We start from the raw sequence: 21,884 nt of genomic DNA, 5'->3' as shown, positions 1-21,884 counted from the left end.
TGCGTAGTACATATAGTGATAAGGACATAACCTCGCGCGGTGTGGAATTAGTGGCTTTTTGAGCGTTTGGCTGTGTGCAACGCGTCGACATTTATTCATTTATTTTGCGTAAACGGTGTTTTCGAGTATTGCCAAAATTTACGTTGTGGTGTCAAATTATATTTACAAAGCGCACCATTGAAATAAATATAACACTTTTAATTTTGTCAGCATATGAGGAACAATGAAACGCATATTCAATAAATAAAGACAACAAAAATTGTTGCTCTGACGATTTTTCCAAATCTACGGATATAACAAAGTAAGTTGAACAAATTGCACTTCGAATTACGATGTGTATATATTTTGTTACTACTTGGACAATTATAATTTAGTTCTATAAATAACTAAAAATAAACCCATAAGACATTTGCCGTCCATATGGTTTGTTTCGAGTGTTAAAAAATTAATGCAGTTGTTACTATATTATTATCAGACGAGTGAAACTTGAGGTTGGCTTCTTGTTGGAGTCATCTGCAAAAATACTAGTGAAACTTTTTCCGTTGACTTTTTTCTTACAACTGAAAAACTTAAATGTAACATTTCATTTACGCATTATCCATTCCTTTTAAAATTTTTCAAGAAATACAATTATTTTGTGACGAAATAATATTTTTCAAAAATTTTAATTATTTATTTATTTATTTTTTTGTGGACAAGCACGTACCTACCATACAAGCGTATATAAAAAGTAAGCTCGACTGACACAAGTTATTTTAACAAATATTTTTTAGTACTTGTAATTATGATAATACTATCATATCACAGTTTTTGTAAAGTTAGAAGCAGACCAATCACTTTTATCTATAGTTAGATTGATGAGGGCAGATAACACATAGCTTGTCTGGAAGGATTAAAAAAAATCAATTACCCTGAATTATAATACCATTCAAAATAAAAACCATTTAACTTGTTTGTTTTTTTACGAAAAAAAAAAATAAAAAACAAAAACTACTAAACAAAAAAGCGTATTCAAATAAAGTTTAAGTGAAATAACATTATATTTCTTGTAAAATAATATTTCATACAAACTTGATGTAGGATACAAACGTTTTTATTAAAAAAAAAAATGTTCAATTATGAATCATTAATTTATATGATGGCACTTGCTATTATATATAGAGTATAAACATCTAAAAAAACTTGATGTAAACACTATACTTGAAAAAGTCACAATCATTATAATCGCGCAAAGCATCCCTCGTAACTTATAAAAAAAAAAAAGTGTCAAAACTGTGTCTTTAAGAAAATTGTTTTTAATTTTTCAGCACAAAACCGTGACTATTATCGCGAAGACATTCACGAAAACTATCCAACAGCATGTTCAAGGCACACGAGCGGAATTCCGGCCGCAAGAAGTGGAGTAGGAAAATTTCCCACCTTTGCGAAGTATGTGGAAAAACTTCAGTCACAGCAACCTGTTTCAGAAGGCACCAACTCATCCACTCGGGCGAGCGGCCCTTCGAGTGCTCAATTTGCTATCAAACGTTCAACCAAAAAAACTCTTTGATAACACACGTAAGGACTCACTTGGGAGAAAAACCATTCGAGTGCTCGATGTGTCCAAAAAGTTTTATATCTTCCAGTGACCTCACGAAGCACACGAGGACCCACACGAGGGAGAAACCCTTCGTGTGCTCAAAGTGCCAAAAAGGATTTATATCCTCGGGTGACCTCGCAAAGCACATGCTAACCCACGGGAGGGAAAAACCTTACAAGTGCCCAGATTGTCCAGAATCTTTTAGACGCAAAGACCACCTAGCGATTCATATGCGAATTCACAACGGCATAGCTTGTGGCCACTGTACCATCTGCCAAAAGCCATTCACCGACCCGAGCAACCTCAAGAAGCACATGAGGACCCACACTGGGGAGAAGCCCTGCAAGTGCTCGGTGTGTGAAAAAAGTTTCACGGACAAGAGAAGCATTAGAATGCACATGAGGACCCACACGGGCGAGCGTCCCTACGAGTGCTCCACATGTCAAAAAAGCTTCACCACCTCTAGTAATCTCAAGAGGCACAAACGCCTCATTCACGAAAAGCAATGATTTTTTCTGTGAGATCTTCACTCGTGTTTACTTGCTAAGCCCTTATTTTATCCAAAATTTATACATACGATGTTCTAGTTTTAATTTAGGTTAACATTATTTTGAGATATTAATTCAAAATTCATTTCTAATGTATGGGTATCATAAGTAGGTCGGTAGAATATCTAATTGTTTATTGAGATACTAATAAAATATTATATTTAACATTAGATTGATGTGTCAATCAAAGTTGATTATAAATTATCAATAAAACCACGAAATGTATTGTTTAACATTGAGATTACATGCACTACAACTATTAATAAATGCGTAAATTATATTTTAGCTTGTGTTGCTTTTTCATTGGGATATTACTGTTTGATTTATTTTTTATTTATTTTATTATTTATTTAAAGTGCACCTCGAAATATTTTCGTTAACCTTTTAAAACCCATAAAAATTTTTATTTTCGACAATGCAATGACATTTTTTAAATATTTTTTAAGATTATGCTTGTAATTAAAATGTTAAAAAAATAATGTATGCACGTCTACACTTATTTTCTGAACATGTTACAGAACTTGTTTTGTTTCTTTTTTTTTTTTTTTTTATTTTAACTTTATAAAAGTATTACTAAAAACAACGAGGTTACATTTTTTAATTGTCCGCACCTTTCTATTTAAGCACTTGATAATTTGGTTTCCTTTAAGGAAATGGGTAAAAATTATTATTTTTGACTTATTTTTCTTTTCCTTGCCCATTCAACATTTTTCACTTTAATTCTTCAAAACTATACACACAGTTAAATTTTATAAAGATCCATAAAATCAAGTGACCGATTCATATAAGGTCTCTACGGCATAGTTTCCAACTTTCTCTCGTGTTCTATACGAAGATACGTACACACATACTCATACATACATTTGATACATACACAATATTCCTGGTAATACTCCCCACTTTAGTATATGTGTAGATGTATATTTTTATATACTTGGATTTTAAGGCACAGAGGTGACACCACCTATTTAGAAACTGATGATATTTAAAAAAAATCAGAACCTTGTACTATTGTTCTAAATGAAAAAAAATATACAAATGAATAAAAAGAGCCTAATGAAGTTTCACTTCAAAGTAAAACGTAAAGATCAGTCAGCCAGACATTTTTTTATTTACTATTTACCAGCACAAGGCAGTAGCGATAAAAGTTTCAAGCTCTAACAGTAGCATAGCTATTACTAATTCCGCGTATACGTAAACGCGCTCGTGCTAAGACTTTCGAAAGATTATGTACTCTGATACCAAAATACTATTTTTAATATGTTTACGAGAAAACTTTATTTTCGACTGACTGATATGTAGTTTCATTCTTGGGTTAAATTTAAATTTAGTGTGTAAAATAAACTATTTATTATTGTATTACTGGTACATTTTATGTAAGGCTTTGCAATTAAATGCAAATGTCAGACTTTGGGAAAGTTATTAATTTTATAAATTTTTAAACAATTTTTGTTTTCCAAAAATTTAAGTGCATTACATTGTCAATATTTGAGTTTGATGTAAATAAAACACTTAGATATTTTTCCTCGTACATCTTTGCGTTGTAGAATTATTTTTTCTTTTTAATTGTTATACGTTGTTTTTGCTGGAAAAATTTTTTTAAAACAGAGTCTTATGAGTAGTAGTAACAAAAATCTTTTCGCATAAATAATGCGTTAAATTTTCAACAAACAGTTATTTTGTAAAAAAAAAAAAACTGAAAAAGTATCCATGCCCAAGTCCGATTGGGTTACGATGTAATACAGCAAATTTTTTAGATGATGAAAATACATTGACAAGTTTCTGCATAAATTTCCCATTTGTTTATGAAAATGAATCACAATGAAAAACATCACTTAACCGGGACCAAAACATACGTCGGCGCAACGTACCATTCGAGCCTAAGCTTTCGCTTAGTAGCTCGGGACTCGAACTGGATGCGTAGGTGGGACGCGGGGCTAAAAGGTAGTTATTTTTCTTGTCTGGGTATTTGAAAGGGGGTGAGGGCGACCGTTTTGATGAAATTGACGCGGTTGTCGAGCAATAATGCGAAGTCGGCTCAGGGTGCCCTGGGGAATCGGGAATTCCGTTACCCGTGTTGGGGGCAAGAGTGCGGACTCTCTCTCGACATCTCTGCATTAGAAAAAGGGGGAAGTGCCATGACTTTCCCATTGTCCTTTAAATTTGAAACAGTGACAGTTTTTAACAAGATTACAATTTGGGCTATTGCAGTATGTTTATGAAATTGTTAACGCGATACAAAAGGGTTGTACAGTAAACCATGAGCCTGCGAACATGAATGGTAAAAATCGGATAATTCTTTGAAAGTCGATACGATTGCTTTCGTAGGTTTATGTAATATTGTTGCTGGCTAATGGTGTAGCGTGTACAGGTTGTATTAGCCATAGTCTATGGGTCTTAACTCTTATCCTAGTTTTTAACATACTCAATCTATGTATACTAATATCTAATATTAAATCTCAGCGCAGCTGTTCCCAGGTAACCTTTTGCATCTGTTATTTCTTTAAAGTTATTTTATTATTTTACGCCTTGAAAAGTATTTCATTTGATTTCTTTTCCGGTCAGCATGGGCCAGTGTGCATGTGTGTGAGTCATGCATGGGCGTAGTACCTTAGCTACGAGCAATCTTGTAGGTGATTCACCTCTTTGCAGATACACATTGGCCCCTGCGTTTAGTGTTATAAAATCGGAAAGTTTTGAAGAAAGGGGGAAAAAAAAATTTTAATGTGGATACACCGATGTTACAAAGGATATCTCCGGTTTTTACCCACTGTTACTTCTGTTAATAAATTTAATATTGCCTATGTATGATAATATGTCTAAGAAATTACTTTTGTTAGCTATAGCAGTACTTGGAAACTTTGAGGAACGGCGCGCACAGCCAAAATACATTATTATGCTATTAAGACTCCTATTGCTTTCTGTGAACAAATACAGAAATCACCGACGTACAATGAAATCAGTAGCTTCTTGAGCCTTTGGTTGTACAACACGTTGACGGTTTTTATTCATTTAAAGTAAAGGAATTACAAAAAAGTGTGTATTTTATGAGTAATTGGTTATTTATTTAACTCATAGTGTAAAATTAAATTTGAAAAAAGTTTCTCAGTTTCTCTTACTCTTTAATAAATGACCGGAAGAGAATTTACATTACCCACTTTTAGGGTGGTACATTATAATGATCGAAGAAACGAAAGAAACATTTTTAAATAAATTATATTCATTAGTTACAATTGAAACAAAAAATTTTTCTTTTGTCAGCAATCATAACAAAACAAAATTTTGTGTTTTTATACAATTTCTGGTTTTTGAAAAACAGTAAGGTTATTTGTGAAACTTCACTCTTTATCATACGAAAATAGTGTTCTACAAGTGATATACTTAGTAAAGTAAACTCAACCGAAAATGGACACTAACACGCATGTACTCAAGTAACATATACGCAGCTGATTCACCTTTCGCGTTAACCTCTATATTTGTTGATTTACTTCTAACTATGAAAGCATGGACGCTATTTTCCTTGTAAACTATCTGCTTTGCCCACAATAGGCTTTGTTGAGGTGTTGATGTTAAAATTTCTTTTTTTTTTGTTATTTTCTGTTTATTTCTACCTCACATTCTACAAAGTAAATAAGTGTTTTAACATAATTCGCGATCACTAGAATTATGCGATAAAATTTTTGCAATTTAAGATTAAAAATAATTTTGTAAATAAGTAGCTAAAAATTTAAAATCAAAAATCGCTACTTTATTAAAAAAAAAAAAAAAAAAAAAAAAAACTTTACGGCTAGCCTTTAATTGCAACGTGAATATATCCATTCCAGTTGCAGTTGACGATTTTTTCATAAGAGACGTTTCAAAAAAGACATTCTTAAAGAGAAAAAAAACTTATCATTCATTGAATAGTTGCATTTAAAATTTGTTTGTCTGAGGGGAATAGAAAAGTCATAAATTAGATTAACATTAAGCTAAAAATTCTATATTTTTAATGCTATTAATATTAATGCAATAAGCTTTGCAATTTAGATGTAAACAAATTATACATCATTATAGATTTTCGGCAAAACAACAAACAACAACCAAAATCTGCATTTTGTTTGGTTAAACATTTGACTGGCTTTATAATTCACAAGATACTGCGTCCAGAAATCAACCACACTTGGAAAACGACTTTGATGTTCTGACTACTACGTTTTGATGTACAGAACCACTTGTAGTTGAAAATTAACACGTGAGTATAGATGTTACTTATACGTGAGTATATGTGTTCATATGGCTATGAAGAAATAATTCCTTTCTATTTTACAGTCTGCAAATGTTTTTTTGTCAAGTGTATGCACTTAAAACCAATTGTTTGACATTCTCATTATAAAAATATTTCAATTTTACAATCGTTATCTTTAGTGGTGACAGTACAAGTAAATTGCGCCAGCCACTAATTTGTATGTTAATAATTTTTTTAATTGAGATAAATTTTTTTTAATTGTCCCAAAACAACATTCTGAATAGATAATTGTAAGATAACTGAATGACGTCTCCGATTGAAATATTAATATTTTTTATCTTTTTTTTTCTTTACAGCAATCAACGACTAGATTGAATCATCCTCAGCCATAAACTACTGGAACATTATTATTACCTCCAATAACCAAATACGCAGTGAGCATGTTCAAGGACCACAAGCAAAGTTTAAGCCTTAAGAGCAGCACCAAAAAAAGTTTATTACTTTGCGAGGTGTGCGGTGCAACTTTTGTCACGCAGACACTTTTCAGAAGACACCAACTTATTCACACGGGCGAGATGCCCTTCGAGTGTTCACATTGTTCTCAGAGGTTTAGGTACAAAAGGGCTCTCTTATCGCACATTACAAGGTCCCACATGGAAGGGAAACCCTCCAAAACCTCGGACTGTCCAAAATCTTCCAGACACAGAATACATCTGACGAAGCACAAGCGCGTCCACACTGGCACACCTTCTTATCGCTGTACCATCTGCCAAAAGCCATTCACCGACACGAGCAACCTCAAGAAGCACATGAGGACCCACACGGGCGAGCGTCCCTACAGCTGCTCGGTATGTCAAAAAAGTTTTGGCGACCAGAGCAATTTAAAATTGCACATGCGGAGCCACACCAAGGAGAAACCCTTCGAATGCTCCATGTGCCAAAAAGGTTTCACATCTTCCAGTGACCTCACAAAGCACATGAAGATTCATACAGGAAAGAAGCCCTTCGAGTGCTTGGTGTGCCTAGTAAAATTTAGCCAAAAAAGGTCTCTTACCACCCACATGCGAGTCCACAGCGGCATACCTTATGGTCACTGCACTATCTGCCAAAAGTCGTTTAACAGCTCGGAAAATCTTACGAAGCACATGAGGATCCACACGGGAGAGAAGCCGTTTGTGTGCTCTGTGTGTCAAAAAAGCTTCACCACCTCTGGTAATCTTGGAAGACACGAGCGCGTAGTTCACAAAAAGCAATGATCGCATTGTGAGCCCTTGACTTATTATATTGGATTTTGTACTGTAAAACTGCCGTGGAGAGGATGGACTACATTTAAAAACTACTGCCGAGCCGATTTTTTAATAAAGTGCCATTTAGTGCCCATATTTAATCTTTAAACTGTTAAAGATAATTCATTCATTTTCCTGGTATTTATGTATTACCTATAGGTCAGGACTGAAGCACCACACCAAACAAAAGAAACAAATGTTCATATCCCACAGTGTATAAAAAACTGCCGATGTAATAACTACTGTTTAGAAAAAGTCTGTAAAAAGCATACGACAATTGTGACTACGTAATATTATATTGTATCTCCGACTTTTATGCGTAAAATACAACTAACAACTTAATGTACGTTAATGCGTAAGAATTAAAAAAATGTTTGTCACTCCAGGTGGTGTGGTGCACAAGCTGGATAGTTAAAAATAGTTACAATAACGAGATAGTATCGCAGACAAGCTCTGTGGAGGCACTCAACGTGTCATTGGTTTTTTCGATGCTTCGAGCATAACCAATTACAGTTTATGGATAGAGACGAACGAAAAATTTTTGCGCCTCTTTAAGAATATCATAAAGAAAAATAGCGACCTTATTTAGCGCCAAATATAATTAATGATTTTTTGTTAATAAATGAGATTAAAAAAAATAAACAATGTACATACTATTCTCCCGCACCGTACGATCTCATTAATATCTGATGTGCGTGCCTCGATATTTAATCTGTCGCATGCTGGTGTTGCTCATCTCTGTAACAGTTACGCTCGAACGAGTCAACGCTATAACAAGGAATTTAATTGACCGTAGGTGCCAGAAACGCGGTCGTTGAATCGGCGACCATAATGGGATTTCGTGTACTCGAATCGGCGCTAACGATTGTGTTACCCACGTATATATATATGTACAACTCTCTCTTCTAAAAGGGAATATCAAAGTAATCCCATTGTGTTATTAACTCCCATCTCTTTATGGTTATGAAAACGTTACGGCACAGAAAGCTTCCCTCTCGAATTAAAAGGTGTTCAACTCGCTCGCGCGCACAGTTAAGGCATATAATGGGATTTTTCGGGTACACCAACCAAGTTGGGTATCTCTCCTTGTAGTTTATGTACGACTAACTAATGCTAAGACAATTTGCGTTTGATCCTCACCAAATTTTAAATTGCGAGTTTATCATCCCTGTGTCACGGTTAAAAAGTTTGTGTAATTTACTGGGTTACACAAACAAATTATGTAATTTTTTTTTTTTTTTTTTTTTGTATTTTCTTACTTAAAATAATATTAGTGTATGAGTAAAAAATTAATAAAAAACAGTATTCATTATTTAGGTATCAATGTGTGAAAGTAGTAATCGTTTGTGCAGTAGTTAAAAATCATATCTCTTGTAATAAATAAGTGTACGAATAAAAAAATTTATTAAAATTTCCTTGTACTGTATTTTAAAAATATTTCAGGTTTTTTAAAGTAAATTTAATTCAACAGTTGTAACGTTTTCAGCGTTAACAGTCAATTTTATTATTGAAAAAGCATTTAGTAAAAATCGTTAGATACATCCCAAATAAAATTAAAAAAGAATTCTATTTTTTTATTAATGTAATTACTGATGGCTATAAATTTAGAGTTTTATAAATGCATTGAAGTAACTTATGTTGATCAAGAATCAATTGGTACTTTAGTTATTAATAATTAATTGTATTATGTATATAAGTCACTATTGGCTATCAGATGTGCTTTTAATTATTTATTTTAATATGAAAATACCTAAATTATGACTGAAACAGAAAAAAAGTGATGGATTGATACTCTTTTTATCAACGTACTTCACTAGTTACAACAAATACACTTTATTCGTTCTTCCCTGAATGTCCCCATTAAGCTCGGCGTAGATTCTCAAACCGGAATATCAATCGGCCGATTCTCTTCGCCAAACAGCGAGGCACTCCAACATAAATTAAGAAAAAAAAAAAAAACCCACCCCAAGGATGTAGGATTTCAAAGCGCATCGAAGCATCAAACTCCTCGAAGGCAGAGCGCCAGGATTGCGGTTCCATTACCCGCATCCTGTACCCCCCTACTTTTATTTTTGTTGCCAAACCACATATGCCGTACACGAATCACCGAAGGAGCGATCAAAGTTGGTCCTTCCTCAAAAAAAAAAAAAAAAAAAAAAAAAAAAACTTTGGCCGGTCCTCCTCCACGCCGTTATCATAGGAATCGTTGCATTACGCGTCCCATACGGCGGTTTTCTCAGCCCCTAATGCACAGGAATTTAGGGCTCGTGGGTGCTAGCTCTCTCGATTAGCGAGTTTGCAGGGGATCATTAGGAAGGGAGGGGGGGGCTGTAATCGCCTTATTGTTGGATTGTCCGGGCGCGCATGTGTAACTCACCCATTAGTGTCTCTTGAAGCTCTTTCGGAGGGTTCCGTCTTCTCTCGAACGCTGAGGGGAGAAAAACAAAAGAGGGGCAAGTTTTAATTGCGTTTTTATCGGGGCTGTTATTTTTCCGGCGGGTCGGATTGGACGGAATCGGCCTAATGAAATTAGGAGGGGGAGGGGGGGGGATCTTTGTGGTTACTCAGTTGGCTAACGAAGGGGTGGTGGGTAGGGTGTCTCCGTAGATTACGTATTTCTTGTAGAGCTTTTCTTCTCCTATGGTGTTTTTGTGGCTACGACTTGTGTACGATGCACAGATTCTTTGATGGGCTTGCACAACTCACGTTGTAACGGACGGAATTCGGTAGAGCTTGGCCTTTATATTGGAATCAGTGGGTACACCGTAAATCCGTGTTGTGATTGGATGTGGATTTGATGACTTTGAAAACCTACCAAACGTCTTAAGATGCTTCAAATATATTTAATGTCTTTTTTAGACTTTAGCAGTTTCTAAAAGACCCTTTCGGGAGCTTCAAAATCACCAAAAGTGCTGGATAGCTAATATTTTTCGGACTAGACTTTCAAAATTTTTTGTAAAATTCTGGAGACTTTTAAAAGACTGTACGTGACGACAGTACTGCACTTGTCACTCCGAATCATTGACTTCAACTGTCGAGTCACGAACCAACGACCAAATTCAAACTGATTCGGTCTCGGTGACAATGTAATATTGAGCACGAAAAAAAAAACCCCCCACGAATCTCGTGAAACCCCAGTGATGCCCCACCAATTCAAGGTACACTCATCAAATCGACCAACAACAGCATATACACCGGTGAAAATCCCGCGGACGATCCAACGGCCCAACGCTTACAAATCCAAAAGCTCATCCCCCGAAGAAAAGCTCCCTTCCCCCCCCCCTGGTATAGCACAGGCAAGCCCGTCACGTATATGGAACCTCGAGTCGTTAAATTGACAGCACAGGGGGTGGTTACAGCCGTGCCCCGAATACCCAAACGCACGCACGTAAACACACATCGTATGGATGTACCTATACGTAATATGTACATATATATATGTACAGGACGAAATAACCACGCAGTGTCTCTTCCCAACTGAGATTCCGCAGCCGCCGAGTGACTGGCAACAAACCTCCTTTGGGGTGATTTCGGTGAGTGTGCAGGGGGGGGTGGCGATTGACCGGCTCCGTCTTCCACTCTGTTGCTGTTGTTGGCCAAACGCCAAAAGCTTTTGCCCTCTGTGGAGCAAACCACCTATACGTGTATCGCGAGTATGACGCTCCATGGAAGGGGGGGCTCTCTTTTTTTTTCCTTCGGGGAGAAGTGGCGCTCGAGAGGGAGGAGTCGTTGGTACTTTTGAAACGAGAGGAGAGCTTAATGCGCGCTTGGGAGAAGAAGCCGATGGTAATACACGCAAGTTGACAGGTGGGGGGGGGGCATGGCTTTGAGGATTTCGGCGGGTTTCTAGGTAAGTGGCTTCTTGGGGGGAGGCTTGAAAAACGCAAATCACGCGCCGTGGAGATTATTTGCGGGTCGTACTTTTGGTTTTTTCCTCTTTTACAAATATTTGTGATGTCTCCGCGTATTATAAGTAATGAATTTTTTTTTTTTTTTTTTTTTTTAATTGATGTATGTTTTTAACTAAATTTTTGGAATACTTTAATTGATTTTAATTTAAAATGTTTGCGGGGTCATCAGTTGCATCGATAATATGGACAGTTAAGCTTCAATCACATTTGTTTATTTTTTTTTGTGTATGTCAAAAAAAAAAAAAAAAAAAAAAAAAAAATACCTTCTTATACATGAATATGAACGTTTGTTAATTTTACGTTTGATTTTTTTTTAAATTAAGGATAGCACATGGCTGAGAATTAAAATAATTCAACTGACGTAAACACGCGGTTTTTGAATATTTTGAAGTTTTCAAACTCTATCAAAGTACCAAATTTCTCCATTACGTCACAATTTATATTTTTATTTTATTTTATTTTTTTTATTTACAATATCTGCCAATTAGTGACGATTATTTTTCTTTAGTATTTAGGTATTATTTCATACGTGGATCAAAGTACGTGGATTCACTTGAAACTATCCTTTAACTCACTTTGTTTTGTGGTCCCGTGTAATTCATCCAAATGTTCATTACGTTAAGTTTCAATTCAAAAGTTCAATCATCACATCTAGAAATTATTTTTCAAAAAGTCTTTATTCAACATTTCTTATCCTCCTTTGCAAGGTAGGGATGAACGATGTTTCGAATGGTTAAAATAAGTATAAACAATATTTTAACTAACATCAAATAAATATATGTAAAAAAAAAAGAAGAAAATAAACACTCAAGTAACATTTTGTATGTACCTCGATGAAAAAATAAACCCCATGATTGTCCTCCATCGTATGCTCGAAAACGCCACCAGCCATTCCTTCACAATCTCATACCCCTTACTACCCAAGTCCAAACATACACCCATAAATCCCGTCATTGTAGAAAAATAAGCCGTAAATTATCGTGCGCTCGATAGGAATCTTAAGACCCAATTATACAGTATCGCCTAGTGCTCGGCTAAAGAAGCGACGTACGTTTCCCCCGACATAACGAGGGAGGCGAACCAGATCCATCGACAATAGCGAGCAAACAATAGCCGTCCCCGGAGGTCATGCAAATTGTACGTCTCTCCTCTCGTGTATAGGTACTTGCGTGATTTTAATGCATTATCGTGCAATCCTCTTCTACCTTATTGTCCTCGGTACGATTTTTCCACCGGTGATCGGGTATATACGCGTGTATTTGAAAAAAAAAAAAGAAAAAAAAAAAAAAAAAAGGCAAGGAAAACATTGAGAGAGGGAGAAAGAGGTCGAGGGTCGCGTTAATGCGGATCGCCATTTGAATACTGGGGCTCCCGTTTGACTAATTGATTAGCGCTTGGTTTATCGTTTCGCTCGCTTTTCCACGAAAAAATATGCGCACACACATATAATATATGCATTTGACGGAAACACAGAGGCAAGTGAGTAGCGGTCGAGTGGACGTGGAAGGGAAAAGAAATGCGTGAGTAGCAAAAGTTGTAACGGGGGCCAAAGGGGAGAGCATCAGGGGTACTTGAGTGTCGTGTCTTTTTGCTACTCTCGGGTATATTATATATATACACCTGAAAAGGACGAGCTGGCGTACCCCACCCACGCCCAAGCATCTCGACATTTTACAAGAGGGCACTCAAATATGTTACGCGCGCGTGTATATATATATACAGAAAAGAGCAGCGAGCAAATGTTTCTCTCTCTCGCTGTGTTGCTCGTTTTTATTTTTATTCGTCCTTGTCGGGGTGTTTTTTATAATATGACGCCTTTTTGTACCTACGATGTATCTTGCAAGAATTACGAGTGTGTATACTGATGCGAAAAAAAATAGAGAGGATGGGAGCGAGAGCTTTTCGTCTTTGGGCTGCTGAGCTGCAAATAAAGAGGAGAAAGGAAGAAAAACGGGCGAGGGAAGAAGAAGAAGAAGAAGAAGAGTATGGGTTCATTATTGTTTGTCGAACGAGGAGCTTTGGGGGGCTCTTGAGGTGGAACAAAAAAACGCGGATAAAGGGAAAAAGCTCCCTCTCTTTCTCTTCCTTCATTTGTAGGCTAATTCTTTTAACGAATGGCGGCAGCTGTACGGGTTTACGAAATAATAGTCGGGATGGTGAAAAAAAATAAAATAAAATAAGGCTTCTCGAGTTTGCTTTTTTGTACAAACTAACGAGGGGTGAATTTTTTTTTTTTTTTTGTACGTGCGTTTACAAATTGGGAGCTTGGACGTTGCTTTTTTTTTTTATCGACAGAGGCTTTGCACATTGACGATGTCTTACTTTGAAACAAATGTCAAACGAGCTTGAAAATTTTTAATTTAATCAAAAGTATTTCGTTATTTAGATAACTTTTTTTTAAATCACAGTAAGCGTCTAAGAGGATATGTTGAACAAAATTCTATTCAACAAATCAAGTACCTACTTTATAATAGAGTTAAATTTAAAATAAAAGCTTTTTCAGAAGTTAAAAAGTCCTCAATTACAAGGACAAGGTCCTCGTTTAACAAATAATTGTTTTCAAGCAATAAAATTGTTATTTCCATTAGCATAATCAGACATGGGTTGGAATTCTTTTTCAAATTTTCTGAGTTACATTGTTTTTTAATTCTATGGTAAAAAATTTGTTGTTTTTTTGTGTTAGAAAAAAAAATTTTTTCTTATCACTCGTAGTCAAAGTTTGCCTTAGCACGTTATTATTCCTCGAAACCAATCAGCATTGAAAATCCACATGACACGCATGCTGGCATCTGCAATTCTGATTTACGACAGGACAAATACACCCATACATTTGTACATTTTTTTTTTTTTTTTTTTTTTTTTTGTAAAAAATCATCCTTAATTGCATTAAACGATGAAAACCCGTATACGTACCTACAGTCCGTGATTTGAATGTACGATTAAAACGCTAATTCCCCTGCGTATGTGCGTATCTTTTTTCTGCAAGTCTTCTTCAAGAGCCCCAAGACCGCCTCCCCCCACGTGGAGGGATAATTACAAGCGTGCATGGGGCGTGCGTCGTTTTAATGATGGCAGCGGTCGTGTTACTTTCAAATTAACAATTAAGGATTTTCGCGGTAATTTGTGGGGAAGAAAAATAGGCTGTACTGCTCTTGTGGGTGGATGAAAAATTAGAGGCCAGTCAAGGGTTTGCTCGGCGGGAAATCCGTGTAACTTAGGGTTTGGATTGTTGGAAAATTTTTTGCTTCAAAAATTTCTGGGTTTTTTTTTTCTAAATTTAGGGTGTACAGCACTACGATGAGTGATCCATAAATGATCGATAAATCACGATTTTTGCTCTTCTTAAAATGTGGAAAACGTTGGCCATTTTTGTATCTGTTACGATTAAAATACGTTTCATTTCTAAAGTTGATTTTATTGTGTCTCATAACGAACGTGATTTAGCAAAAGAGTGCGTTGCGAGTTACATGTGTGATCCTCGAAAAGCAATATATTATTCTGTTGATTTTATCTCTTTGAGAAAAAATTTTCATGCATATCCAATAAAACTATTGTGGGGAAATAAAAAACTATTATCAAAAACACACTTTTTTTCACAATTAACTTCAAGGCAGCGACCACAAAAATTTTAAGCACTGACTTTATTAAAAATTACTGATAACGTACAAATGTTAACAAGCTTGTGCAGAGGTTTTTGGGAGATAATGTATTGTCGTTTTTCAAAACGTAGTTTTAATATATTTTTTTTAAAACTTTAGTTTCGACTGACTGGCATGTGATTTTCTTCCTGAGTAAAACAAAAAGTTTATGCGTAAATGGAACTATCTTTAAAGTATTATTGCTATATTTTTTGTAAGAGTTTGCATCTAAATATTATTGTCAGTCTTCGGAAAAATTATAATCTCGCAAAAGAGGACATGCCATCGACACTTTCATGAGTACTTTCATATGTGCAATCCTCAAAAAGAAATATATTATTTTGCAGGTTTTGCCTCTTCACAAACGAGAGGATAACTTTTCATGCATATCGAATAAATTTTCCGTAGAAAAGAAAAAAACCGTTATGAACATCAAAAATACTAATTTTTTTTCTCAATTAACTACAAGGTAGCAAATACAAAAAATTTAAGCTCTAATTACCGATAACACACACAAACGTGAACAAGCTTGTGCAGGGGTTTTGAGATATAACGTACTAAAAGTACCACGAAACGTAGTTTTAATTTGTTTTTGAAAAAACTTTAGTTTCGACTGACTGATAACTATGTAGTTTTCTTCTCGAGTAAAATAAAAAGTTGACGTGCACAATAAACTATCCTCACGATATTATTGCTATATTTTGTGTAAGAGTTTTCATCTAAATATTATTGCCAGTCTTCGGAAAAATTATAACTTCGCAAAAGAGGACATGTCATGGACACTTTCATAAGTAAAAAAAAAAACTTTTATCTAATAGTATTAAAAATGCAATACTAAAAAAGTTTTTCATTTTGTAAATAGCATACGTATGTACAGTCGAGGCTCGAGGCAACGGAAATGATAACCAATCGATGGAGAACAGTGAAAAAGTAAAACGGTCCAGAGTACCTGGAGGAGAAAGGACATAAAGTCGAGAAGGGGTGGCGATTCGAGTAGCTTCAAATAATTACGAATCGCCAAGAGGAGCTAGGGAGGAGAGCTAAAAAAAGGGGGTAACAGAGATCCACCCCTTAGAAAAGTAATTCCTCTGTCGCGAAGAATTGTGGTCGACGCAAACAGATCCTCCCTTTATACTACCTCTCCTTTTGCCGTCGTTACGCACATGTTTATATACGCGTGCGTGTGTAGTAGCCGTAATTTCGCGCAAAAGTGATGGTATAAATAAGGCACTTAGCCTTGGGTATACGCGGTGAAAAAGTTTGCGCATAACGAGTTTGTGTACATGTATACCTTTTATGCGAGGACGCATCGGGTATCAGGAACGAGACCGAAAGCTCAACTTTTAAGCGCTTATACGGAGTGCCTCTTATACCTCCGCCTCGTTCTATCACTTACCGCTACCGTCGTCGTCGTTATTAAACTGTTACAGCCGGAAGATATCGCCGTATAAAGGCGGATATCGCTCGGGGGCTTGTTTATTCGATCCTCAAATGCTTTCCTACCTCGACAAACTCCTAAGGGCCTTTTTTAGAGTATCGATTTGTGTATTGAAAAGTACTAGTCGATAGTTGAGGAAAAAAAAACACATTGTTTCTTCAAAGGAGTTTCTCCTTTCTTTTGTCACGCGAAACGTTCGGTATTAGCGCAGGTTCGATAGTTTATTTATGGAAGCTGATCCTGAATTGACTTTCGCAGCACAATTTCAAGTAGAAAAATGGTAAAAACAAATAGTACATTTTGAAAAAAATGGCAAAAAGGGTAAACAAATTTATAAAAACACCAGTACTTGATTTTTACCGTTAAGATAAAGTTTTTTTTCAATAAAAGTTACAAAACCGAAAAATATAGATATTTTCGTAGATTTAATTCCATGGATAGTCTACAGAATAAAAACTTTGTGCAAAATTGTAAAAAACAAGTGTTTTTATGAAACGGGCTTGAAGGTGGCCTACGCACCGATTTTTCAAAAACATATACTTTGGTTTTTACGGTACTTTTCTTCCATAATCATCAATTTGAGGAAATCTACTCGTATTTTGATAAAATGGATAATTTTCTGCTCTATAATGCCTTAAATACGTAACGATTCGTCAATTCAACAAAATCCATGACAAGCAGCATGCAAAAACACCTCATTCACACCCTCTTGCGACATAACCTCAAAAGCCGAATTCGTCAAAATATCAATTCTCAAAGCTCGATTTTCCGCTCAATGTATCGGCTTTAATCAAACAACGACGCACAAACCGCAAATAATCAATCCCCGCGCGGATACCCCCTTTCTCCCTCGCTCGCGAGATTTTAATGGACCGATCGAAACAATCCCCCTCCCCCTCCTCATCCTCTTAACCTCTTGTCGGTACGTACGGCCAATTGAACACCTTAATCAATCGGCTAGCTGCGGAGCGATGGGGCACAACCCCCCCAACCACGCCGCTCAGGGGCTAATGTCCATTTGTTGGATTCCCATTTAAGCCCTGTACCCCCGCCTACGACTATACCTACTCTTGAATCGTAGTTGTCGGCCGGCTGAACCGAAAATACCTACGTTCTAAAATTACTAAATTGAAGGAAAGAGCTCCAAGAGGGTTATGCGGGTCGAGGGAACGAAGCGAGCTTGAAGGAGAGGATTGATAATCAATCAATCGATGGATGTGGCTGTAAAATCAATACGCTCGTCATCTCGTATCATCAGCACCTTTGATCAACAAATAACCTTTCGAGCGTCACTGTGTACATCTTCTACAATGCACACGTGCTCGTGTACATAAATATACGTTTTTTTTTTTTATATTATAGTGCATTACGTCCGGCTCCTATAAAGGGCACTACTTTAGGCACTTAGCACTTTGGAGAAGGAAGGGAAGAGGAATGGGGAAGCCTCCCATCACTGGGAGGGGGAAATCAGGCAATTATGCTGCGATGAGGTCGCCTAAAACCCTCCTTGAGGAGCATTGCGTGGTGAAAAAGCACATGTGAAAATACACGGAGGTACTTGCCCGAAAAAGTCGCACTGGCCGGGAATACGTGATACTCCAAACAGATTATGAAAAAACATCCTTCAAGCTCGGCAAAATATGTATATTAGCTATTATATATCTTCAACTCGCGCAATTTAAGTGACATCGAAACTTTAGTATAGTCGTCAATTCTACGTATTATGACCATCACGACTCCTAAAAGCACCCTAGGCAGAGAAGCACATGTATGGGATATGCTTTGTGGTATTATACACGTATGACTTAGTATACAGTGGTAATATGTATACGTATTAAGAGAAGATGTAAGGGTAAAGGGGACAAGTAAGTGAGATACAGATAGAGGGTTAACTAAGACGCATGATTGTAGATTACTTTAACCAAAAATTAACTCCAAAGTTGGGTCTTGTAGCTAACCTATTATGCATATATACGTGTACATATATATACATATATCCACCGAGTTCATCTGCTGTATATAGTATCTCCTGGTTTTGCGTCGCGAGCGAGGAAACCGACTTCCCATTATATGTACGTGTATGCAATTCAGTGCAGAAGCGAGAACCCCAAAGTCCTCTTACCAATGTACCGCGAACATTTGTTACAAGTTTGTAGTTTTGCCTTGCCATGTATAGTCTACGCTTTATCCTCCGGTGCTCTATACATCTGTGTGTGTGTGAGCGAGAGGGGAGGAGGAATTTGCCGCTTTGCGTAAATTGCGTTTCTCGAGCCTCAAAACCAGCGAGTGGGTATCCGTAACAACCCCCCGTCCCTTTCGACGCTGTTATACGACTTTCGAGGGTGTTATTATTAACTCTGGATTTCATTTTTTTTTTTTTTTTTTTTTTTTTTATTTACTTTTAATTGCCACTTGTTTCAAGTGGTGTAGGAGTTTTTTTGCCATGTATTGTACGTGTTTTTGTTTTTGAATCTTTTTTCATGTACTAGTATAAGAGGACTCTTATTAAAACTGTTCCAATTTCAGTTAAAAATATAATGGTGTGTTATTTAATTGGCAAACGCCAATAAAAAGCAATTTATTTATGAGGTCAAAATTTGTTTAAAAGTATCTTGCTTCATTACCCGTTAATTTTTATTTAAACGTAAAACAAATATTACTATGTGAGATATTTAGTGATGATTTTAGGTTTAAAAGACAATGTCAAATGTAGTAGTGGGGCAATAGCAATAAAAGTAAGAAATAATAAGCTATACAGAAAAATTATGAAAATGAGCTTGACAATTAAATAATCAGATTGCGATATCGAGATAATTTTTTTTTATTTTTCTTTATTTCTGAATAACGTTTTTAAATATTACTACACTTTTTTATCCGACCCTTCGTAACAATATAGCCACCGTTCTCGATATAAAATTTATTACAATCACCTGTAAAAACAGCTTTATGAAAGCTTCCTGAAGTTATAATTTTCTCTTTTTGTTTCGAAAAAACTTTTTAAAGTCTCTTTATACTTTTACAATCCTTTAAACATAGACGTTAAAATTTCAATCATAAATTTTATTAATGAAATGATTTTTCATTATTATTAAATATAAATTTGAATTTTGTAAATTAAGTGTTTGGTTCTATTTTTAAATAATAAATTTTAATAAATTTTGCCAGAAATGGTATCAAATATTAAACAATTATTAAGGTACATTTTTTTTTAATTTTTTTTTTATTTAATTAATTATTTTTTGTATTTTTCCTGAAAAAAAAATTTTTTTCGTAGAATACTATGGTATAACTTTTTAAAATTCAGTAATAAAATTAAAAAAAAAAAAATACGGCCAAAATAACGTATTATACTCTGTAAAGTAAAATTGATGTATAAATAAAATTGCACTTTTTCAACCTGAAACATATAAAAAAATAGTTTCTTCCAAATCGTGGAATCGTAATGACAACCTTAATGAAATATGTACAACTTTAATTTTTTTTCAAGCCAACAGCTGAAAAAAAAACAATTTTTTTCAATCTATTACGATACTAAGCTTCCACTAAAAGAAAGCAGTATAAGAAAAAAATAATAATAAAAACTGACTTCTCTCTCTACAACACATTTATTTGTAAAAATAAAAATAATCGAAGTAGGTCAATTAAAAACCTTCGTTGTAAGTTACTTTTCTGACGATAGTATTATGGAATCTCGCTCTCAACCCATAAAATAATATTAGTATATTCACGACTGATAATAACCACTGTTTTGATAAAGATGTTAGGAAAGAAACTAATCATTAAAAAGTGAGAGCCGTGACACTACACGCCCACGAGATCTATACTAGCCCTTTGACGTTTTTCATTAAACTGAAAATATATCAAGATCGAATTTATGAGCTTTTTGTCCTGGTTATAATGATAATTGCAAACGTCATCGACATGAGTAATTTTCTCAATTTTTCAGATTTGGTTTTTGTAAATTTTTGCAATTTTAAAAATAAGTAGTGCAAAAAACCAGTTTCCAATTTCCAAAACTAGATTATAGGGATCATCCATGTAATTCTCAATTTTTCATTTGAAAAATCGTTTGAAACCCTTTGTTATAAGGAGCTCGGACTACACAGTAGTTTTCAGTGAATTCTCATAATTTTTTTTTTTTTTTCGTACGTAGGTACGGTAGAAAAGAATACGATCTCGATCAAAGTCCAAAAGAGACGCAATAAGCTCCGCAGGGACGTATATATCCACAAAGGGAGCAGCTAAATCGATTCGAACCCTTGAAACCCAAAACTCCCGCTCGGCCGCAGTGGTGTTCATGTATATATACATAGAGTGTACAGTGGAAAGTTGACTCGGGGTCGTACGTATATATAGTCGGAAACTTTGGCTCAAGAGACGAGCTACACGCGATCTCTTGCTCCAGGGGACGTACGTATACGTGTGCCAAGTCTTACTAACTCTTGTCGTCGCCGTTTCGCTTCTGATCTCTCCCTACCCCCTCGTGTTCCACTCTATACCCTTTCTACAGCTACTACTGTTGCTTAATTTGTTCTCGAGTTAAAGGGGGATGAGGATTGAGGCTATTGATCATTCACATGGATATTTACACGTTATAATTACGTGCTGATTGCTCGTCCCGCGACGAGACATTTAGTTTATGAAATCAATTTGAATAAAAATATATATATATTTTTTTTAAACTTTTTATTTGCTAAAGGAGGGTGTGAATTTTCTTTTTTAATAGTAAAAAAAGGTGGTGTGTACATAACAATTGGGTAAACTGGAAAAAAAGTATGCATTTATTTTGAAGGATTTTATGTGATTTTTCTTTCAATTAGTTATTTCTTTTGTTACACGCAAAATAGCTCAAAAAAATTTTAAATTATTTTAAAACCATTTTGAACTTTATTTTTACGAAATCCACAGTATAAGTAATTACGAACTTTCACACAATTAACTTCTCGGCATCGTGTGCAGGAAAAAATATGCGTAATTTTTTTTTTACTGCTTTTTGTTTTAACCACTTTATTAAAGTTTTTAAGAAACAATAAAAAGTGGGAGCCTTGTTGATGCCTCCCTCGTATCGTGCTCGCGGTATCGATGAATATTCCGGTGTACACCCACGCACACGCATACCTTATCGGATGAAGCAAAAAAAAAAAAAAAAAAAAAAAAATGAAAAAAGAGAGAGTGAGATAGGGAGGGAGGAAAAAAATGGAGAAAAGCGATATCGCGTCGCGTACAGGTTTAAGTGAAAGAAGGAAGGTGAAATCCAAG

At 35.4% G+C, this 21,884-nt stretch overlaps 2 protein-coding genes across 2 annotated transcripts in view; one reads left to right on the top strand and one right to left on the bottom strand.

Moving 5' to 3' along the window:
* LOC106640350 (uncharacterized) overlaps positions 1 to 21,884 on the bottom strand; it is a 57,315-nt gene that overhangs the window by 21,723 nt on the left and 13,708 nt on the right. The gene's annotated exons all lie outside the window — the stretch shown is intronic.
* LOC106640441 (uncharacterized) lies at positions 225 to 8,224 on the top strand. Its single transcript, XM_089595422.1, has 3 exons — positions 225 to 301; positions 1,308 to 2,081; positions 6,762 to 8,224. The coding sequence occupies exons 2-3, from the start codon at positions 1,360 to 1,362 to the stop codon at positions 7,606 to 7,608; spliced, it is 1,569 nt and encodes a 522-aa protein (XP_089451548.1). The 5' UTR covers positions 225 to 301; positions 1,308 to 1,359; the 3' UTR covers positions 7,609 to 8,224.

The sequence above is a fragment of the Copidosoma floridanum genome, unplaced genomic scaffold, assembly GCF_036245765.1.
Source record: "Copidosoma floridanum isolate Cflo_tuat_1 unplaced genomic scaffold, Cflo_Japanese_pri ptg000025l, whole genome shotgun sequence".
Classification (NCBI taxonomy): Eukaryota; Metazoa; Arthropoda; class Insecta; order Hymenoptera; family Encyrtidae; genus Copidosoma; species Copidosoma floridanum.
This window is presented reverse-complemented; position numbering and strand designations above follow the sequence as displayed.

Bases quoted from the DNA above. Each gene is read 5' to 3' on its own strand.
- LOC106640441 (XM_089595422.1), top strand. From the start codon at position 1,360: ATGTTCAAGGCACACGAGCGGAATTCCGGCCGCAAGAAGTGGAGTAGG. The intron at 2,082-6,761 runs GCAATGATTTTT...TGGAACATTATT, and splicing joins AAACGCCTCATTCACGAAAA to ATTACCTCCAATAACCAAAT.